This window comes from Rhincodon typus, chromosome 8 (assembly GCF_021869965.1).
Source record: "Rhincodon typus isolate 14 chromosome 8, sRhiTyp1.1, whole genome shotgun sequence".
NCBI classification, from domain to species: Eukaryota; Metazoa; Chordata; class Chondrichthyes; order Orectolobiformes; family Rhincodontidae; genus Rhincodon; species Rhincodon typus.
The window spans coordinates 90,976,798-90,997,289 of record NC_063339.1 but is presented as its reverse complement, the minus strand read 5'-3'; the positions used below and the strand labels follow the sequence as shown (position 1 = coordinate 90,997,289).

General features: G+C 43.8%; 1 protein-coding gene and 1 pseudogene across 1 annotated transcript in view; one reads left to right on the top strand and one right to left on the bottom strand.

The window, feature by feature from the left end:
* The first annotated feature begins 6,781 nt into the window (after window positions 1-6,781).
* On the top strand, window positions 6,782-7,874 carry LOC125483818 (annotated as a pseudogene).
* Window positions 7,875-18,939: 11,065 nt separating this feature from the next.
* LOC125483817 (oocyte zinc finger protein XlCOF6.1-like) overlaps window positions 18,940-20,492 on the bottom strand; it is a 28,762-nt gene continuing 27,209 nt past the window's right edge. Inside the window, exon 2 of the mRNA XM_048600511.1 lies at window positions 18,940-19,509. Within this exon, the coding sequence (XP_048456468.1) occupies window positions 19,059-19,509 (451 nt within the window). The 3' untranslated portion in view covers window positions 18,940-19,058. The remainder of the gene's footprint in view (window positions 19,510-20,492) is intronic.

Below are 20,492 nucleotides of genomic sequence, written 5' to 3'. Positions count from 1 at the left end.
GATTATTAAAAGCTAACATCGATTGCCATTAGAATGTTTTGATTTTGATTTATTGTAGTCTCGTGTACCTAAGTACAGTGAAAGTGTTTTTGTGAGCAGTACAGGCAGATCATAGCAAACAATGACATACAGATCAAAGTGTGCTTAGGCAGAGCAAGACATGCAAGGTTATGTCTGCACAGGAGGTATGCAAAGCAAGATCAATACTATTTGGAGTTACAGAGTCCATTCATCAGTCTAATAATGGCAGAGAAGGAGCTGTTCTTGAACCTCTTGATGGGTGTGTTCAATCTTCTGCCTAATGGAAGAAGTTGGAAGAGAGCATTACTGAGATGGAATCAGAGATAGTAGGAACTGCAGATGCTGGAGAATCCGAGACAACAAGGTGCAGGGCTGGATGAACTCTGATGAAGGGTCCAGGCCCGAAACGTCAGCCTCTCTGCTCCTATGATGCTGCTTGGCCTGCTGTGTTCATCCAGCCCTGCACATTACTGAGATGGGACGGGTCTTTGATGATGTTGGCAGCCTTTCTGCGGCAACGAGAAGTGTAAATGAAGTCCATGGATAGGAGGTTGGCTTCTGTGATGATCTGGGCTGTGCACACAACTTTCTGTAGTTTCTTATGGTCTTGGGCTGAGCAGTTGCAGTACCAGGTCATGATGCACCCAGATAGTATGTTTTCTATGGTGCATCTGTAAAGGTTGGTGATGTCCTTATGGACATGCAGTACAGTAGATAAACAAAACATAAAAAGTAAAAGTTCAAAAAGACGCCAGTTTAGAGATCCTGGGATTTTAAGTCGGATTTGAAACTGTTTTGTGCAGGTGACAGTTAAAGAAAGCTCTTGGAGTTCTTTTGTCAGTGAATAGAGAAGTGCTGGTGAAATAAAGGATTATAGATGTAGCAGCCCTGAGGTAAGAGGAAAACAGAACAACCATGAATATGCAGAAGATCACGTGGTTGAGTGAGGTCAGTGTTGCTTATATGAACTGTGACTGGGCACAGGGGGGAGTTAATCAGATAAGAACAAGGATAAAAGAGATCATCAAGTAATGTCTGTGCAGTGAAGAACAACCAGAATCAGAAGATGAAGGCCCGAGAGAGAGAGCTTGAAGATCGAGGCTGCAAAAACTACCAGAAGTCCTTTTAACACTCTGCTGTTTAGTCACTGACAGGAGCAGTACAACTGTGTTCAAGTGTAAATTGTTGTCTGCGTTTATCACTGTAGTTTGCCTGACAGCAGATCACCTTCTACTGACTTTGTCTCAATAAAGATGATAGTTGCTTCACAGCCCAGCTCTGCTGCCAAGTCTGCTCCTGCCTGAAAAGGTGTAGATCACAAAAGAAGACAATGCTTATTGTCAATCCAGGCTGGGAGTGATTGTGGATGAGTGGTTGAAGGAATATTCAGTGCACAGAAAATGGGGAGTTTATATTGGTGCTGGGAAATGTTCATTCCGAAGAGATTGACCTGAAACAGTGACCATTAGTTTACTCAGAGATAGTAGTTTTTCTGAAGAAGGGTCCAGGCCCGAAACGTCAGCCTTCCTGCTCCTATGATGCTGCTTGGCCTGCTGTGTTCATCCAGCTCTACGCCTTGTTGTCACCATTAGTTTACTACTTTGCTGCTATGCCTTTCCCAACTTTAGGTATGTCAATTCAAACTGTGGTGGTTTTGCTGAGTGTTCAGATCACAAGATCATAATACATAGGAACAGAATTGTGTCATTCCGTCTTGACTGAATGGTGTGCAGTTCTGGTCTCACTGCTATAGGAAGGATGTTGTGAAACTTGAAAGGGTTCAGAAAAGATTGACAAGGATGTTGCCAGGGTTGGATGGTTAGCAACTCTGTTGTCAAACTGACTTTATTTCTGTTTATTACAATTGTTGTTCTGCTCCAGTTCGTATTTTAATCAGATGTTGGTAATAATGCCCAGTTATTTGAACGAGAATTCCACACAAGGCAGAATATGATCGATCTCCATTAGCAGGGTATCAACCCCTCCTTATATTTCACCATTTCGAATGAGTTTCTTTTTATCTCGCTCTGCTGTCTGGTTGCGTATCTCTCTCTATTTTCTTTTTGTTTTTTTTTCGCCACTTAGTCACTTTACAGCCTGGAGTGCTCAACATTGAAACCTATAACTAAACTGACCACATGATATCTGTTCTCCATCTGTCTGCCACCTTCCACGCACCTTCCATTGATGTTTGGTGAGGATTTCATCAGTGCCAGCAACTGTGATCGAATCGGAGGAACTGGTTACATTGCAACTACATTTAAATCCTCCCCCAATTGAGAAATCCCTCGAGAACTGATCACAGTTTCAAGGAAACTATACAACACATATGGAGCAATGAATTGAATTATTGATAATGTTTAATCCGTGTGTTAGGATTACACAACGAAAAAACACTGCTGATGGTTCAAATCTGAAAAACTAACAGTGAAATGCAAGAGACACTCAGCAAAGCGGGACACAGTCTGACACACAGTACAAGATTACCAGGGGAATGCGGAGGGAATTTGTTGGTTATACTGGGAGACAGGGACAACAGCGAAAAGTGGGAGTCACTGGAATGGGAATCGCGGGATAAAGTCACGTAACTGGGTGAGAGAATGGGGACAGCACAGCGCAGCTCCCTGTGGTACTCGCCTTGGACTGTCCCGCTTTTGGGCAGGTCTGGGTTAAGTTTCAGGAAGCTGCAAGTTGAATGGTAGTTCTGTGAAGTGGGCGGGACTAATGTTGTGATTGACAGTAGGGGGTGTTCTTCAGACCAGGAACAGCCTCTGCTCCGCTTTTTCTTCGTGAATGTTTCTCTGGAGTCGAGTTGGTTAGTGTTCAGGGCTCTCTGTCCGTATCCCGGTAATGTAGGTGAACAGTAGGTCACTGTGTGTAGATCATATCGCCAACCCTCTCTCTTCCCCTTTTTCCCAATCCCCAGTTACACGCTGCTGGCTCTGGGAGCTCTGGCGGATGCGGGACTGTAGTCAATCTCGGCGCTGGTTTGGGTGCACAGAAGACGGTTTAGTATTTGGGGTAATGACAGATCATTCAGCCCAGCAGGACGGAATCTAATCTATCAGCAGGGAACCACACCGCCCTCACAGACTGGGCTTAGTTTCTTTAGAGCAGGATAGACTGAGGAAGGGTCCATCGGACCCGAAACGTTATCTCTTGTTTTTTTCGTCCCAGATGCTGTCAGACCTGCTAAGCTTTCCAGCAACTTCTCTTTTGTTGTAGACTGAGGGGGGTCATGATTGGGATGTATAAATTTATGAGGGAAATAGAGAAAACAAGAATGAATCTTTCTGCTTAGTGGTGGAATCAGTATCGGGGGACATGGATTGATGGTAAGCGGCGGGAGGTTTTGATGAGATGAGAGGATTTTTTTTTCACTCAATGGGGGGAATCTGAAACTCACTGCCTGGCAGCCTGGTCGAGTAGAAATGGTCATAACATTTCCAGAACTATTTAGATTATAAAATAAACACCGAAAGAACTGCGGATGCTGTAAATCAGAAACAAAACAGAAATTGTTGACAAAGCATCTGTGGAGAGAAATCAGAGTTCAAGTTTCGGGTCGTGTTTCCCTTCCTTAGATCTATTCTCTCCGCAGATGCTGCCAGGTATGCTGAGTTTTTCGGCAAATTTCTGTTTAGTTGTTATGCTATTACGGAAAAGGCTTTGGGCAAAGTGCTGGAAATGGTACTTGAATAGTTAGAAGGCTGTATTTGACCGGCACCGATTCGATGGGCCGAGGGCCTTTTTCTCTGATGTGGACTCTGAAACTGGGTGAAAGGTTCAGGTCGGTGAGCAAGGGGAGGGGGAGGGGGGACATTGAACAAAGGAAGTGAGCGGGTGAAGGACGGGAGAGTTTCACTGACAAAAGGTTTCATGTTGCGAAATCAAGGGGAGTGGTGATGAAGAAGTAACGAGACAAAACAAGTGACTGGATGAGAGATAGTAGGAACTGCAGATGCTGGAGAATCTGAGGTAACAAGGTGTAGAGCTGGATGAACACAGCAGGCCAAGCAGCATCAGAGGAGCAGGAAGGCTGACTTTTCGGGCCTAGACGCTGCTTCAGAAATTGTTTTTTTCTGAAGGGTCTAGGCCCAAAACGTCAGCCTTCCTGCTCCTCTGATGCTGCTTGGCCTGCTGTGTTCATCCAGCTCTACACCTTGTTATCTAAATGTCTGGATGAGGTGTGAATGGGGCATTAGTAATCGCGAATGCAGAGTAAAAATAATCAGCGAGATAAATACAAAAAAAGGAGCAGACGTAAACCATTTTGTCAGAGATGAGGAGTTTTCTCTTCACTCAGAGAGTGAGGAGCCTGTGGAATTTGTTGCAACAGGAAGCGGCTGAGCCCAGAACTTTGAATTTTTTCTAGAAGGAGTTACATATAGTTCCGAGGGCTGAAGGGATGAAAGGATATGGAGATAAAACCGGAACAGGGTATTGAATAGTGCAACAGACATGTAGGGCCGCATGGCCTAACATGCTGTAGGAACAAATAACTGCAGATGCTGGAGTCTGTACTGAAAACAACAAATGCTGGAGATCACAGCGGGTCAGACAGTATCATGTTTTCCAGCATAACAGGGTCATAGAGTCCCTACAGTGTGGAAACAGGCCATTTGGCCCAACAAGTCCACACCGTCCCTCCGAACAGCATCACAACCAGACCCATTGCCCCTACCCCTGCATTTCCCATGTTGAACCCACCTCACCTAAACATCCCTGGACACTATGGGCAATTTAGCATGACCAATCCACCTACCCTGCACATCTTTGGACTGTGGGAGGAAACTGGATCAAACCCACACAGACAAGGGGAGAATATGCAAACTCCACAAAGCTAGTTGCCCCAGGGTGAAATTGAACTGGGGTCCCTGGCACCATGGGGCAGCAGTGCTAACTACTGAGCCACTATGCTGCCCCAACACAGCAGGCCAGGCAGCATCTTCATTTTTCTGAAGAAGGGTCCTGACCTGAAACGTCAGCTTTCCTGCTCCTCTGATGCTGCCTGGCCTGCTGTGTTCCTCCAGCTCCACACCGTGTTATCTCCAACTCCAGCATCGGCAGTTCTTGCTTTCTCATCATGTTTTCTAGTGTTGCTATGATGACCAGGAAAATGGGGAGGAATGACTGGGATAAACAGGGAGCCAGGGACAACAGCAGAATGTGCAAATCACCAGGAAGAGAGTAACAGGAAAATATTCAGAGAATGGGTAAAGTACAGATGGGTGCCATACTGCACTGTATCTGCCCAGAACAGTGATGCCCACCAAGGTCCATCAAGCAAATGAATTCAGTATTTACATTGCGGGGTGAGGTGGTGAGGACAATTTTCCACACAGCACAAGGCAGGAAATCATCAATCCCCTGGCTGCTAGTTCCATAGAGACTTCCCTTGGGCTGTTCCACTCCTGGCAAGGTGGGGGGCAGCTGGGTGAAGGTTCAGGAAGCTGCCAGCTGGTAAGTAGATCTGTGAGCTGAGTTGGGTTGGGGGCTTTGTTTCTCCTCTTGCTTGTGGTCGTTTCACTGGAGTCATGTTGGTGAGTGTTTCTAAACTTTGTCACCCCCATCCCTGGAATGTGGCTGAGTGTTTGCTGTGAGTGTAAGATAATTTTGCTTCCCCTCATCCTTCCTTCTCCCAATCTGAGAACCAGGCTGCAGGCTCTGGGCAATTTGATAGGGATGAGGGCTGCTTGGCAGTTTGTTTCTTTGTGTAGCAGTTTAAGCTAGAGTGGAGATGGAGAAGAAGCTGTTGGGTTTAACTTTGATCCCAAGTGGATCCAGCTATTTCCACTTTGTGATTGTCAAGGAAGGGAGATTGTAGGGAGCACTGGAATTTTAAAGGAACATTGTCTAATCAGTGTTGATTATGCTGTTTTTGTTACACTTATTTCTACAGGGCCTTTTAATCCATTTTGCACCAACTTTTTTTTAAAATAAAGCTCTATTCTTGGTTATGGACAAGCTAAGGTAGAGCAAGACTGTCAGATATTGTCAATCCTGTTGAGCAGGTGAGAGTGTTCACATGAACTACTGCCATCCCTGTGCTGAAGGTGCTCACATGATACTTTCTTTCTCAGGGTTGTTATAGTGCAGTGATGAATGATATGTTTATAATTTGACATCATAAGTGGCATTAATACATCACCCCAAGTATAATGAAACGTTCACTAGCATTTCACAGACATATTACATCACAAGTTTCATCACTGAGGAACATAAAGCCAATGAGCAAGAGCTTTTTAAAGATGTCTGCTGAAAGGACAATCTTGAAAAGGAGAGAGAGTCAGTGAGGTATATGGAGAGAATTGCAGACCATACAGCCTAAGGTTTAGATCAGTAATTTTTCAAAAGAACGATTCAGCTGCTGCTTAACCTGCTGAGTGTTTCAACATTTTCTATCTTTACTTCAGATTTCCAATATTTTGCTTCTGCACTTGTTCTTAGGGATCAAAGCATTTGGGGAGAAAATGGGAACAGTCGAGTTGCAGGTCCATACAATGCTTCTTTCAGTACTTTATTGCCCAGCTCTGCCTCCCATTTATAGTTTGTGCAAACACTGATTGGTTTTGTTGTGTTAAAACAGTTAAAACACTGTTGTGTTTTAATGATAATCCAACAGTTTAGATCATAATTTTTCTCCCCAAGTATTGGGGTGAATTTCTCTCAATTTCACAAAATGTGTGTGTTATTCTGCTTTCTTTCTCTCACAACTGTTTTTATTTCCTGTTTGAAAGGTTACAATTAAAGGATTCAGATGAAACCACATCCAGCTTTGACAGTCATTCTGTTTATCGGACCTAATTATCAAAGGATTTTGAATGGGAACAGTGGCATTCACTCTGGGCAGAAACACGTCTACGCTGTATGTGTAACAGTCTGCAAGCATTGTCAGAACACCAGCACAGTCACATCCGGAAGAGACTGTAGAAAAATGTGGAGTGCCTGAAAGGGACTCTTTAGCCATCCCAACTGGAAATTCACCAATGCAGTGACACTGGGAAGAAGCTTTTCACCTGTTCTGAATGTGGAAAGGGATTCACTCAGTCAAAACACTTACTCGCACACCAGAAATTTCACACTGGAAAGAAACCATTCACCTGGTCTGAATGTAGGAAGGGATTCACACAGTCATCCAGCCTGCTGAGACACCAGCTGGTTCACACTGGGGAGAAACAGTTCAGCTGCTCCTAATGTGGGAAGGGATTCAGTCAGGCATCCAACCTGCTGAGACACCGGCGAGTTCACACTGGGGAGAAACCGTACACTTGTAGCATGTGTGGGAACGGATTCACACAGTCATACGAACTGCAGATACACCAGTGAGTTCACACTGGGGAGAAACCATTCAGCTGTTCTCAATGTGGGAAGGGATTCATTCGGTCATCCCACTTGCTGAGACACCAGCGAATTCACACTGGGAACAGACCGTTCACTTGCTCAGTGTGTGAGGAAGGATTCACTCAGTCATCCAACCTGCTGAGACACCAGCGAATTCACACTGGGGAAAAGCCATTTAGTTGCTCTGAATGTGGGAAGGGATTCACACAGTCATCCAGCTTGCTGAGACACCAGCAAATTCACAGTGGGGAGAAGCCATTCACTTGCTCTGAATGTGGGAAGGGATTCACTCACTCATCCAACCTACTAACACACCAGTGAATTCACACTAGGGAGAAACCATTCATCTGCCCTGTGTGTGGGAAGGGATTCACTCGGTCATCCAACCTGCTGAGACACCAGCGAATTCACTAATAAACACAGATGAAGGATTTTTTTTCGCTTTTTTACATCTTGGAATGAGCAGTGGTCTTAGGCAGTTGAAATGTTAATAAAATTGTCTAACTGCAGAACTTGGTTTTGAAATGGTCACATCATTGAACATGCACACATTCACATTGTGTAGAGAATGCATAGTATGTTAACAGGGATTTTTTGGTTCATCAGAACTGGTCAATCAGTTAATCGTTTTCTGGGGTCTGTTTCTGATGCTGTTTGGAAAGACCACGTGTCTGGTTAACTTTTGGGTGTAAAAAAGCACGGTATCAATTAGCTTTCACGTAAATGCATGACAATCAAGTCCACCTCATATCTCTGAGGCACATATTAATTTCTTTTGAAGGGCTCTCCATCTTACCTACCTCCTCCATCCTCACCTACAAGTGTGACAATCTCATGGAGTTGCTTTGTGACTCAGAATGTGACAATCTGATCAGCTGCCTCTGTTGCTTCCTTCGCTACCACTATGTCAAGTTGTCTCTTGAAGTCCCCTTGCTGCAGTTGTGATCTGCATCATTGTACAGTCTTGGCCTTTCATTGCATATAGCTTCTTGCATATAGGCCTACAGGTTATGAGTTTAGTTCTTTTCTTCCATCAACAGCAGTAGAATCTTGCTCCAAGAAAATTTGCACAATCATGGCCTGGCATATTCCCTGACTTACCTATTACCATCAAGCCAGAAAATCAATGCTGGTTTCGATTGAGAATTCAGGAGGCCATGTCAAGAATTGCAGCATGAATACCTAAAAATGAGATGATGTGGAGGTGCCGCTCTTGGACTCGGGTGGAAAAGGTCAGAAGTCAGATGACACCAGGTTATAGTCCAACAGGTTTATTTGAGATCACAAGCTTTTGGAGCATTGCCCCTTTGAGAAGTGATGTGAAAAATGAGATATCAACCTGTTGAAGTTACCAAAGAGGACTACTTGCATACTAAACAGCACAAGCAGCAAATTTCAGATAGAGGTAAGCAATCTGATGAAAAACAGAATCAATCTCAGATCTGCAGTCCAGCCACATCCAGTTGTGAATGGTGGTGGACAATTGGACAACCCAATGGAGGCGAAGGCTGCACAAATATCCCTATCCTCAATGATGGAAGAGCATAGCACTTCGGTGCAAATAATATGGCTAAACCATGTGCAACAACCTTCACCCAGAAGTGCTGAGTGGGTGATTCATATCAGCTTCCTCCAGTAGTCCCCAGCATTACAAATGCCAGTCTTCAGCCTGTTCAATTCACTCCATGTGATATCATGAAATGGCTGGAGGCACTGGACACTGTCCTCACAACATTCTGGCATTAATACTGCAGGGTTGTGCTCCAGAGGCCAATCTGTTGCAGTACAGTTACAACACAGGCATCTACACAACAAAGTGGAACATTGCCTAGGTATCCCCTTTACATATGAAATAGGATAAATCCAATGCTGCCCATTACTACCTCATCAGTCTGCCTCTCAAGCATCACCATAGTAATGGAACATGTCATCAACAGTGCTCACAAGCAGAACTTGCTTAGCAATATCATGCTCACTGACACCCAGTTTGGATTCCATTAGGGCTGCCAGCTCCTGACCACATTACAGTCCTGGTTCAGCCATGGACAAAAGAGCTGAATTACATAAGTGAGGTGGAAGTGACAGCCCTTGACATCAGGATTGCATTTGATTGAGTTTGGCATCAAACATTCCGAGAAAAACTGGAATCAATGGAAAGCGGGAAGTGTTCTTTGCTTATTGAAGTCATACCTGGCACAGAGGAGGATGGTTGTAATTGTCGGAGATCAGTCATCGAATTGTCTTCAGTTGCCTCATCAATGACGTTCCCTCCATTATAAGTCTGAAGTGGGGATGTTCACCAATGATTGCACAATGATCAGCATCCTTTGTGATTTCTCATGTACTGAAGCAGTTCATGTTCAAATGGAACAAGACCTGGTCAATATCAAGTGGCGAGTAACATTCACGTAACATAGATGCCAGGCAATGACATTCTCCAACAAGGGACAATCTAACCATCAATCTTTAGGATTGAATGTGGTTAGCATCAGCGAATTCCCTCGTGTTAACACCCTCGGGGTTACTATTGACGAGAAACCCAACTGGATTCGCCATTCAACTACAGCAACCACAATAAGAGGTCAGAGGCTAGGAATACAACAGCAACGAACTCACTTCCCGACTCCCCATCATCTAAAAGGCAGAAGGTAGGAGAGGGATGGAATACTCCCCACTTGCCCCGATGGGCATAGTTCGCACAAACTCTGGCTCGAGTCTACAGCTGGTTGCCCTGGAAACCTTGGCTCAAGGAGGGGGAGGGGACCAATGGGTGGGGGCGGGGCGGCTGTATCCGCGCTCCTGACCGGCTGCCTGGAAACGGGAATGTCACCGCCCAGTTTAGCGATTCCTATTGGCTGCTTCAGACAGACCCCACACGCCACTGTTTGACGTCACAATTCCTAAGTTTTCCAATGAGGTTCAGAGTAAAAGTTTCTCTGCAACATCTGGGAGCAAAGCAATGTCTCCCTCTTCCCACTTCTTTTCCAATCTAGGGAGAGAGCGAGACAGAGATAGATACTAAACAAAAACCGAAAGAATTGCGGATGCTGTAAATCAGGAACAAAAACAGAAGTTGCTGGAAAAGCTCAGCAGGTCTGGCAGCATCTGTGAAGAAAAAATCAGAGTTAACATTTCAGATCCGGTGACCCTTGAAGGGTCAGAGATAGATACTGTTCATTTGCAGCAATTGAAGGGAGTGGACTTGAATGCAGGGAAGCAGCATAGTCTAGAGAGTTTGCTTCAGGTATGTCACTCTTAAATTTATTGCCATTATTTGCTGTCTCAGCTTCACACATTTATTTCCCTGGCTAAAAGGGTCGCCTCGTTTCTCATGATCACATTTATAGGATTTCTAGCAGAGATGGTCAGGATTTGAGGGGCAGTAATTTAAAAATCATGCATTGTATATAACACAGATATAGAATCCAATTGTATATGCATATATGTTTAGGGTGGGCGCCAAGATGAAGATTTTCAGGCGTCCTGGACAGCAAGTAGTAACTAGCGATCTGTTGATCAGCATGACTTTGCTTCTTCTGCAGAATTAGTTACAGTGAAGTGAAAAGGGAGGGAGATTATGTGGGGAGATGCCTTGCAGATTTTGGGGATTAAAAGAGAATCTTGCATAGGAACTCGAATTGTCTGTTCTGAATTATTACCCTTCAGTGTTAGTAATACCTTTTGAGAGCTCCTTTCACAGAACAGTAGAACGGAAGGATTTGCAGGCAGAAATCTCCAAGAGAAATCCTGTCAAAGTCTGACAGTCACTCAGATGATCAGGGCCAGAATATCATTTGTCTTTGAGTCTGTAAGGAGAGTTGGGATTTGTCTGTTTAATCTGATAGAATATATTTTAAACATCAGTTTGAATGATAAACACTGAGATTCATACAGCTGAGTGAGAGTGTTCCAGGGTAGTGATTGTAGAAAGAGATTTAACCATTCACCACATCTCATAACCATACAAGTGTGCTGTGTGTAAACCAAGCTTCAACTGATCATTGGCCTGGACAGCCACACTGTGGAGAAACTATGGAAATCTGGGAACTGTGGGAAGGGATTCCTTTTTCCATCTGCACTGGAAACTCATCAATGCAGTCACAATTGAGAGAAGCCATTCACCTGCTGCACTTGTGGGAATGGATTCATTCATTCATTCATCTGCCCTACTGACACGTCAGCTTGTTCACACTGGAGAGAGTCTGTTCACCTGCTTTGTGAGTGAGAAGGGATTCAGTTAGTCATGCCACTTTCTGTTGCACTATCGTGTTCATGTTGGGAAGGGGCTTTTCACCTGCTGTCAGTGTGGAAAAGGTTTTGGTGATCCATCCAAGCTGCAGAGACACTAATAGGTTTACCACTGGGGAAAAGCCATTCACCTGCCCAAGTGTGGGAAGGGATTCAGTCATTCATCTGCCCTACTCACACATTGGTGAGATCACAAGTGACTTCAAGTGTTGGATTCTGCTGTTATTGCTGCTGTGAATCACATCTAGGATTTAGCATGTTTATTTTGACAGTGGGTGAAGTGGGAGGGTCAGAGGGTTACTTTCTGCTGGACCGGCCACACATACCACTTTGCTTCCAGTGAGACTGGTGTTCCTTGATCCTGGGGACTGCACATTCCCACTCAAATAACTCCCAAAAGCTGATGGAACATGTGCTTTATCCTGGATAGAAAATCATGTTCTTTCTTCTTCCCTGCAGGTAGATTCTCGGTAAATTCCTGCCTCAGTTCCATTGCATCTGCAGCACAGGGCCAGGTGAGTTGGCTCAATTAGTCTGTCAGTGTTTATGTTCCACATGAGCTTTCACCCACCTCTCTTCATTTCTCTCCTCCCTCCACCCACCATTACATCCCTCTGTTCCAGAAGCTGCTAAACAGTTGCGCATGGTATTGTCTGTTGAGGGATGAATATTGAACAGCTCACTGGGGAGAGCTTTCTTGCTCTTCAGAATAACATCACAGAAACTTTTACACCCACCCAAAAGGGCAGAGAGGGCCATAGTTGAATGTTATATCCAAAGTGACACTGCAGAGCTCCCTCAGTGCTGCACCAGAATAGCAACTTAGTTTTTGTGCTCATTTGAATCATATGGGTGTGGGTTTGAACCGACAGCATCCTGCCACAGAGGTGAGGCTGCAACCACCGAGCTACGATTAATATCGCATTGTTAGTCCAGATTATTTCAGTTCTCAGATCTTCGATTCCTCTGGTAGATAAATGTAAGACATTCACGTGGGGGTCACAAATTACCTAAAAAAAAGGTGTTCCTTGGATTTAAATACAGAAAGCTGGAGAAACTGAGCAGTACTGACAGCATCTGTAGAGAAAGAAACAGAGTTAACATTTCAAATCTAGTGTCATAAAATCCCTACAGTATGGAAGCATAGGCCATTCAACCTATCAAGCCCATACTGAACCTCCAAGGAACATCCCACCCAGAACCATCTCCCTACCCTATCCCTGTCACCCCCACTTACATGGTTAATCCACCGAGCCTGCATTTCTTTGGACTGTGGGAGAAAACCGGAGCACCCAGAGCAAACCCATGCAGAAACGGGAGAATATGCAAACACCCCACAGTCACCCCACAGTGGAATTAAACCTGGTGTTTTGAGGCAGCAGTGCTAACCACTGATCCACTGTGCTGCCCCAGTATGATTTCTTCAGAACTGTTCTGTCTCCACTGATGCTGCCAAACCTGGCGAGCTTCTGTGGTACAATTTCTATTTAAGATTTCCAGAAGCAGCTGTATCCTGCAGTCGTTTCAGATATTCCACAACTGGATTTACTTAGTTAAAAAGTTTACTGGGTTTGATGCGTGAACGCCAAACGGAGCCTGTTTCAATCTTCTACGCATGGGCAGTTCATCTAACCCACTGAGACACCGCTGTGTTCAGCTGTGACCGCATGGTTGAACTCTGATGTCATTGGGTGGTGTATTCATCCTTCACATTCTCCTCATTTTTGGCGAATTATGAAAAGTTCAATAAGTTGGATTTATGCACAAATTGTTTCATTTATTATTTTTACTTCTTCTCCCAGCCTCCTCGCATAACAGCAAAACAGATCACAATCCACAATTTGTTTGAACACATAGCAGTATCTTTACCTGTCATCTGGTGGTGGAAGTTCCCTATCTACCTGACAGGAGAGCGTTACGCAGGTGCAGTGCGATTGGTGAGTTCTGGAGGGGGCTGGCTGAGGGAGCTGGTGGCTGGATGGGGCAGCTCCCTCTGGGAACAGGATACATAGGCAGCAAAGGCCAGGGAAGGAGCTCCCAGTCCCGGGTTTGCAGAGAGCTGCAGGGGGAGGAGCTGGACTGATTGAGATGGGTTTTGTAAATTCGTTTTCAAGGTGGGGAGGATTGTAAACCACAACGCAGAGAAATGTTTGTCTCTTCACAATCTCCATCCTGCACTGATCCACATGGGGGTTTATAAACTTCACATAATACAGTCTTTGGGAAAGATTGAACAGATTGGGGCTGTTAAGGAAGACTGAGCAGTGACCTGATAGAGGGGTTTAAAATGATCAATGTTTTGGACAGGATTTTTTTTATTTTACTCAGTGAGCAATTAAAATGTGGAATTCACAGTAAGTATTCCAGGCAAAAAAAAAAGATATTTTCAAAAGAAACTAGGTGAGTCCATGAGAGAAATGCGATTAGAAAAATAACCTGGAAGACGAAGTTGAGGTGAATGTAATGAGGGAAAACATACAAACAGCATAGGTATTGGATGGAATGGCCCATTTGTTCATTTTGGTATTCTATATATTTCAATTTAATTTCCTTTTACAGGGTACTCGGAGGGTTGTATTTACAGACCAGGTGCTTAATTTGATTATCACATCAAGATCTTACAGTGTCACTCTATTCATCTGAATATCATTGGCCTCTGAATATGGAAGGAGAAATGCTCAGCTGTGAGAAAAGATTTTAAGATCAGTATGACTGCAAAAGTACTTAGACACACATACCCAAGTGAGTGTGTTCTAGTGAACTGATAATAGAAAGAACTTTAACCAGTTACATGCATGAGTCAGAGAGTTTCAGTGAACCAACTATAGAAAGAGGATTGATCAGTTACTTAGCCTGAAAGATCAGTACACCATCCACAATGGGGAAAGACCGTCCATGTGTTCTGTCCGTACACTTCAGTTTCAGTCAATCCTTGAACCCGGAAAGATTCAACGACACTGACACAATGGCGAAGTCATGGAAATGTGGGGACTGCGGGAAGGAAATTAACCGTCCGAGTTGGAAACTCATCAGCGCAGCCACACTGGGGATAGGCCATTCAGCTGCTCCACGTGTGGGATTGGATTCACTCAGTTATCCAGCTTCTACACACACCAGCGAGTTCACACTGGGGAGAGACAGTTCACTGCTCCATGTGTGGGCAGAGATTTAATGCTTTATCAGCCCTCCGGGCTCACGAGCAGATTCACTCTGATGAGAGACCATTTAAATGTTCTGACTGTAAGAAGACTTTTAAAAGCAGAAAGGATACATTGATACATCAATGCTGTCACACTGGGAGAGACCATTCACCTGAAAAATATGTGGGAAAGGGTTCATTCTGTCATCCCACCTCCTGACCCACAAACTTGTTCATACTGATGAGAAATCTTTTAAATGTTCAGACTGTTTGAAGAGTTTTAAGAGTAAAAAGGATTTACTGAACCACCAACGCGCTCTGGGGATAGGCCATTCAGCTGCTCCGTATGTGGGAAGGGATTCACTGAGGCATCCAGCTTCTACACACACCAGCACGTTCACACTGGGTAGAGGCTGTTCACCTGGTCCGTGAATGGGAAGGGATTCATTAGTTCATCCTAGCTTCTGACACACCAACTCATTCACACTGGTGAGAGATCTTTTGAATGTTCTGACTGTGACAGGAGGTTCAAAAGTAATGAGAATCTGCTGAAACATCAGCAAATTCACATGGGGGGGGAACCGTATGTCTGCTCCGTGCGTGGAAAAGGATTTGCTCAGTCACACAACTCCTGAGACACCAGGAAGTTCACTTGCGAGAGCAGCAATTGGATTCTGCTGTTATTGCTGCTCTTAACTACATCCAGGACTGAACCTTGTCTGGCTGCCCATTTCCAGTGGTTCCACAGTTTTGTGGTGTATGTGTCAAGGATTTAGACTTCAATGTAGGGACCATGATGGAGAAGTTTGTAGATATCACAGAAGTTGATGGTATGGTGAACAATGAGGAAGAAATCTGCAGACTGCATGATGTCAATGGACTACTCAATGGGCAGATCTGTGGCCAATGGAATTCATTCTGGAGATAAGGAATCTGGGATGGCAGGGGACAACAGAGCAAGAAAATGCACAATAATTAGTAGGGTGCTGAGAAGTGTAGAGTGACGTCCTCAGATCCCCGAAGGTGGTGATATAGGTAGATAAGGAGGTCAATGAGGTGACCCTAGAATATCAGAGCTAGAAGATTATGCTGGAACTTTAGAAAGCACTAGTTAGATCACAGCTAGAAAACCAAAGGCAGTTCTGGTCATCACACTAATCAACTAGAAAGTGAGACTGGATTAATTGACTTCAGTTTTATTATAATTTGATATTTGTATGATTACATTCAGTGTTCAATTCATCAAACGTAGCTGAATGTGATAAAGCTAACCTACAAAAGGATTGCAACAGTGAAGGTATCTTAATTTTATTCAACAAATTAAAATGTGTAGTGTTTCCATGATAATAATTAAGAAAAACATTTTGGTTAAGTTACTATAAAATAAGGTGACTTCTGTATAATGGAAGAAGTTGATTGGTGAGTAGCTGATGGATCTTTATTTTAATCTGAAGGTAATTCTGGTTTAGCTAATAAATAACCACATGGTAGGGAATCCCAGTCCCAGAAAGTGCACATCCAGTTCCAAGACACTTCCTGTGTCTGGGTCAACCACAAGAACGGGGAGGTGACTCAAATGTCGAGAACACTAGTTTGACCAAAGCTAAAGTATTGCACTCAGCTCTGGTTCCCACATTCCAGGATAGATTTGATCACACCAGAGAGGGCACAGAGGAGATTGGATAGGCTGGAACAGATGAGACCGAGGTGAGAGTTCATTGAAGTGATAAAATTATGAAGAGTTAAGCTAAAATAGATAGGAAGGAGCACAGAGAGATTAGTACCTGCAGGTTTCAGATTTAAAGTAATTCACAGAAAGAGTGGGAGGGGAAGAAATCATTTCACCCAGAGATGGAGGAGAGCTGGAACTCCGTCTGATACAGTCATATAGCATGGAAACAGACCTGTAGAACCAACTAGTTCACGCTGACCCAAACTAAGCTAGTCCCACCTGCCTATGTTTGGCCCATATCCCTCCAAACCTTTCCTATTCATGTACTTATCCAAATATCTTCTAAATGTTGTATCTGTATCTGCATCCACCACTTCCTCTGGCAGTTGATTCCACACACAAATGACTCTCTGTGTAAAAGAAGTTGCCCCTCATGTCCTTTTTTAAATCTTTCTCCTCCCACCTTAAAAATATGCTCCCTAGTTTTGAACTCGCCCACCTTAGGAAAAAGACCTTTGCTATTCACTTTATCTATTGCCGCTCATGATTTTATAAACGTCCATAAGGTCACCCGTCAACCACCTAAGCTCCAGTGAAAAAAAAACCCAGCCTATCCAGCCATCCCTTATAACTCAAGCCCCCTAGTCCCAGCAACATCCTGGTAAATCTTTTCTGAACCTGCATCAGTTTAATAATATTCTTCCTGTAATAGGGTGACCAGACCAGCACACAGTTCTCCAAAAAAGGCCTCACCAATGTCTCATACAATCTCAACCTGATGTCTCAACCCCTATACTCAAAGGTCTGAGCAATGAAGGCAAGCATACCAAACGAGAGGTAGAGGCAGAAATCCTCATCCCATTAAAATAGAAGGACATGGATACATTTGAAATGCTGGAACATACAGGGCTGTGGACTGAGATTGCAGAATGGGGTCAGCCTAATAGTTTTATTGCAGCCAGCACAAACACAATGGGCCAAATGGCCTTGATCATTCCAATTCTGACCACTGGAGTTTGTTTCTGATGACGTTAATAACTTCTCAAATTGGACTGTCATTTAATCAAAGAATCCCTACAAAGTGGAAACAGTGTGGAATAAACAAGAAGCTTACAAAATTTTCACTGAAAGCAAAATGCTGGAGAAACTCTGCAGCACTGGCTACATTCATGGAGAGAGAAACAGTTAATGTTCTGAGTCCACTGACTCTCCTTTGAACGTATTCCACAGATGCTGCCAGACCTGCTGAATTTCTCTAACACCTTAATATTGTTATTTCAAATCTTCAGCATCCACAGACATTTGTATTTACGAAATGATTATAGAGTGAATTGTTTGTCTCTGATACCGTGTTCAGATATGAGCCTTGAGCATGGGTTATCGAGCCCATACACATGGAGTACCATTACCGGATACTCTTCATCTCTGATTTTAATTATCGCACCATTGGTGGATGCCTTCAGCTGCCTGGACACAAAACTCTGGAACTTCCTCTCGAAACAACTTCACCTTTTCACTTTATTTCCTTTCTTTAAACCACTTGCAATCAACTGCTTTGCCCAAGATTTTGGTCATGTGATTTAACATGGCTTCAAGTTCCCATGAAACACCTTGAGGCGTTTTGTTACATTAAAGCTCTAATCTTCAAGTTGTTGCTGTAGCTCAGTGAGACCTGAACACTCACAGAGAGAAAAAGGCTGTGATTCTCACTCTGAGAGACAGCTTGTTAGAACAGAACCGGCAGAAAATGAGCTCTGAAACCACTGTATTATTTTTGTTATATGGATCAGGCAATATCCTCTGTCTGTATTATTACACAGCTGAAAGCTCTGAATCCATTGCATTATCCGCGAAATCTGGATTAGGTAATGACAGTCTGTCTGCGTTATTACAGAGCTGTTGTTAAAGTTAGTTAACAACATGTTTGGAGTTACATTATCCAGTGACTGAAACCACAAGATTGAACATTTGGAACGAGTTGAACAAGGATGCTAAACTGACTCAACACAATGTATTTCACACAAAGTTAATTTATTTGACTTTGGACCAAAATATCAAACCTGTATCACCAGGGTTAATTAATATGAGCTGGAACAGACTCAGTGAACATGGTTCAGTACTGGATGTGATTGACAGCAAAATCTCTTCACTGTAGTTACTTATGAACACATTGGTGTCTCAGCAGATGGGATGAGTGAGTAAATCCCTTCTTACACACAGATCAGGTGAATGGCCTCTCCCTGGTGTGAACTCGCTGATGTTTTTTGAGGTCAGATGATCGCCTGAACCTGGTCCTGCAGTGAAAGCACTTGAAAGGTTTCTCTTCGGTGTGAACATGTTGGTGGGACATCAGTTCCCTGGAACTTTTAAAGCATTTCCCACAGTCTGGACATTTAAAAGGCCTCTCCTCAGTGTGAACTCGCTGGTGTCTCTGCAAGCCAGAAGAATGAGCAAATCTCTTCTTACAAATGGTGCAATTAAATGGCATCTCCCGTGTGAACCCGTCGATGTTTCTGCACATATGAGAAAGTACTGAAGCCCTTCCTACGCTCAGGACAAGGGAACGGTCTCTCACCAGTGTGAGTTCGCTGATGGACCTGCAGGCTGGATGATTGAATGAACCCTTTCCCACATTCAGTGCAGGTGAACAGTTTCTCTCCAGTGTGAATGCGCTGATGAATCACTCAGGGCAGGGGAATGGTCTGTCTCCAGTTGCACTCGCTGGTGTGTCTGCAGATCGGTTAACCGACTGAATCCTTTCTCACAATCAGAGCAGCTGACCGGCCTCTCCCCAGTGTGAATACGCTGGTGTATACTGAGCTGAAATGATCGTCTGAAGCAAATTCCGCAATGAGAGCACCTGAATGGTCTCTCCTCAGTGTGAGCATGTCGATGACGTATCAGTTCCCCAGAACTTTTATAGCACTTTCCACAGTCTGGGCATTTAAAATGTCTTTTATCTGTGTGAACTCGCTGGTGTGCCTGCAGGTGAGAAGACTGAGTGAATCTCTTCCCACATTTGGAGCAGGTGAATGGTCTCTCCCCAGTGTGAGTGCGTCGATGAATTTCCAGCTCAGATGGGAATCTGAAGCCTCTTCACAGTCCTCACATTTCCATGGTTTCTCCCCAGTGTGACTGTGCTTGTGTCCTGACAGTCTAGACGATTGACTGAAACCTCGTCCACACATAGAACATGTGTACAGTTTCTTCTCACTGTGAATGGTGTTTTCTCCTTTCATGTTCAGAATCCAACATTATTCCAGCTATGATCTTTCAGATCCTAAAGTGACACTTGGTTCAATTTCCTGACTGCAAACTCTCCCCTTCGGGTACTCTGTGAAGCTAATTTAAAAGAGAAAAAAAGAGTGAGAGAACAACAGAATGTAAATGAATCACCATCACAGAGGCACAGTTGTAGGATGAGAACAATTAGTTCCTGAATATTGGGGCATATATGATATTCAAGAAGAGGAAGCTAGGTATAGGTGGAGAGGTAGCACTGTTAATTAAGCGTGGCATTTGTACAATGGTTAGACAGTACCTTGATTCAGGATGTATAATCTGTTTGAGTAGAGATAAGGAATAGCAATGGAAATAAGTCACTAGTAGCTGTAGTTTACAAGCCCACTAATAGTAACCACAATGTGGGACAAAACATACAAGAACAAATATTGTGTATGAGAGATAAAGCGATGGCAATAATCATGGATGACCTTAATATCCCCCTCTCTCACTCCCTGCTGCATTGTAAATAATGTTTAGAGAACCATAAACAACACATCAAATATGTCCCTTGGAACAACACTGGACATATCTTGGTCTTTAGATTAATTTACAGGCTGTTTAATTTCAGCCTTTTCCTGAAAAACCATCTCTTTCACTGTGAGCATCAGGAAAGGAGGCCAACCTTTTTGTCAGAAAAATGTGTTAAGCTGAGGGAGTAAATAATTACAAGACCTTTTAAGACTGAGAAACCTGAATAGAAAGATAGGAAAAGCAAGAATCCAGTCAGTCAAGGTGCAGAGATAGTAGGAACTGCAGATGCTGGAGAATCCGAGACAACAAGGT